Source organism: Papilio polytes, unplaced genomic scaffold (genome assembly GCF_000836215.1).
Source record: "Papilio polytes unplaced genomic scaffold, Ppol_1.0 DF820645.1, whole genome shotgun sequence".
In the NCBI taxonomy this organism is placed as follows: domain Eukaryota; kingdom Metazoa; phylum Arthropoda; class Insecta; order Lepidoptera; family Papilionidae; genus Papilio; species Papilio polytes.
In genome coordinates this window covers 39917-42324 of record NW_013528559.1, presented here as the reverse complement: position 1 = coordinate 42324, position 2408 = coordinate 39917, and the positions used below count along the sequence as shown (strand labels likewise).

At 41.2% G+C, this 2408-nt stretch overlaps 1 protein-coding gene across 1 annotated transcript in view; it reads left to right on the top strand.

Moving 5' to 3' along the window:
• Positions 1–289, top strand: part of LOC106110392 (protein aubergine-like) — a 9683-nt gene extending 9394 nt beyond the window's left edge. The window contains exon 5 of the mRNA XM_013292218.1: positions 189–289. Within this exon, the coding sequence (XP_013147672.1) occupies positions 189–289 (101 nt within the window). The remainder of the gene's footprint in view (positions 1–188) is intronic.
• The last annotated feature ends 2119 nt before the right edge of the window (positions 290–2408 follow it).

The following is a 2408-nucleotide window of genomic DNA, read 5'->3' as shown; positions in this document are numbered from 1 at the left end:
GAAACTCGAAACTCGAAAATCGAAAATCGCATATCGCGTTATGTACATAGCGCATAGCGCATAGTGCATAGCGCATAGCGCATAACGCATATCGCTTATCGAAAACTCGAAACTCGAAAATCGTAAATCGCATATCGCGTTATGCAAATAGCGCATAACTCATAGTGCATAGCGCATATTCCTACCAGCCGGTTGGCCAACCGGCGTGACCTGCCCCGCTAAGCCGGCCGGCATGGTTCCTCTTGGCTTCACCGCGGTCCGGAGACCCTCGACGTACCGCGGCTACTGAGCCCCACCGCCACGACAAGGCGGGAACCGTTGGTGGGGACCTACCTACCTTTTTTTTATTTTTTTTGGAAGGGGAATGCTTTACGCATACTCCATGCCTCTGGGCAGACACGTGAGTTATGTGGGACTCTCCCCCCATAGTGGGGGGCATACCTCACTAAACCCCTTCATTCCCTCCTGGCCATTGTGTGGGTCGCCACGGGATCGACCTACCTACCTACCAGGTATTCGAATGTAAACAAGTATTCAAACAGGTAAAGGAAAACCTGTACGCCAATCGCAAATTTTATGCGTTAATAAAGTTTTACATGTAACAACAAATAAAATTGCTTTAACTTGTCGGTAATAAATTATTATTATGATAATATGTAGAAACGTTTTGAAAGTAAAAATTTATTTACTGCATTGCATTACATCAAATACCTATTTTTCTACAAACATTGAAAGATTGATATCTGGCAACTCGAAGTCACTGTCAGAAAGGGAAATAGCAGACACATGTAGCACTCTCCCCTCGATTCAATTTCATTTTGCGTGCAACAAGACTCTTATGCATAAGGTTTTATTTTCTTTATTTACCTGCAAGAGGTAAAGATAGAACACACTCGAGTTGTGTGCCGTACAAACGAGTTCGGGTCCCGCGGCACAACCTACCCTTGAACTACGATTTCACCGGAGGGCATAATATTGTAAACGTAATGGGGAAATGGTATTCACCAGCTCGATGAATTGCGTCACCTCCTGCAGGTGCCTTGTCTCAGTCAATGTCAATCGAGTCAAAGTCTGGTTCAGTCCAGTCTATAGGCCCAGCAATGCTGCCTGAAGATGTACTAATAATTTCGAACGCGAAACCGAATTTAGCGACCACGTTCGCTACCGAAATCGACACACCTGTTGTGTCTCCGCGTTATAAAAAAAGCAACTCTAATCCGCACAAGTGTTCGCGACCGTCCTGCTTGGCTGCTCGATTCCGACTTTTTCCTCGCACCCCTCTCCGCAAGCCGCGCGCCCGTCCGTAGTGGAGAGGGTTTATTCTTCTACCCGCCCGTGCGAGAAAAATAAGTATATATAAAATAAATAAGCGCACTTACCCGCACTAAACCCGGGGCGCGAAATACAAAATTATGTTCGCCACCGAATGTGGCGAACCCGTGCGATCTGTACCGAACAAGTTGTATTATTATTATTATTGTGTTGTATTATAATACAACAGGAGTGTGATCTATCTTTACCTCCATGCTTAAACGTTAATACCAGCATACTGTTATGGTAAAAATGAAGAAATGCCTTACGTAGAAATATCACTGCATACTTCGGCTAACACAGACTTCAAAATAATAATAATTGTACAATATAGGCATAACAGCTACAATAAGGGAGGTTTACTATTTTCAAGGAATTATTTCGTTACTTTTTAGTGTAGATATTTTTTTTATTCCTTTTTTTTTGTTGTACTTTGGAAGACGGTTTTGTTTTGTTTTTTTTTTTACTAAAATTTTTTTATTAAAAAAAAAGATTTTTTTCTTTCATTTAAACTGTACTTATTAAATAAAACTCAATTGATATTGTTGTTTTTCATTTATTTTACATTACAATGCAATTTTGAATATAAACCACAATCCATATGATAGATAATGTAAAGTAAACCACCTTATCCACATAGAGGTACCGCTCATTAAAACGCTCCTCAAGAACGTAATCAACATTATCAACAAACATTGAGTTGGTTAAGTTAATCTAAATCTAAATAGTCTTACATAAATGAAATGTTCGCGAACATGTGAGCGATGTGTTGTCACGGCTGTGTACTGTACACTGTGTGCACAGTGAGTACAGTGTGTCAGAGAGCACAGTGAGCACAGTAAGCACAGTGAGCACACCTTTCCGGGTTTGCGTGTAAATGTCCGGGCTTCGATTTCGACATCGTCGTGTTTGAGTTAAGATAGCTAGCATAGAATAACTAACTACACTGTCGTTTTTACATGTATGTCTTCCTCGAAATATCAAAGATGAACGTTTTTCATTTTTAACATGTACAAGCAGGTCTTGATACATAATAAAATCAAGAAGTTAATGTTTAGGAGGCGGACGCGGCGGCGGCGGTCAGCGCTTGTCGCGGC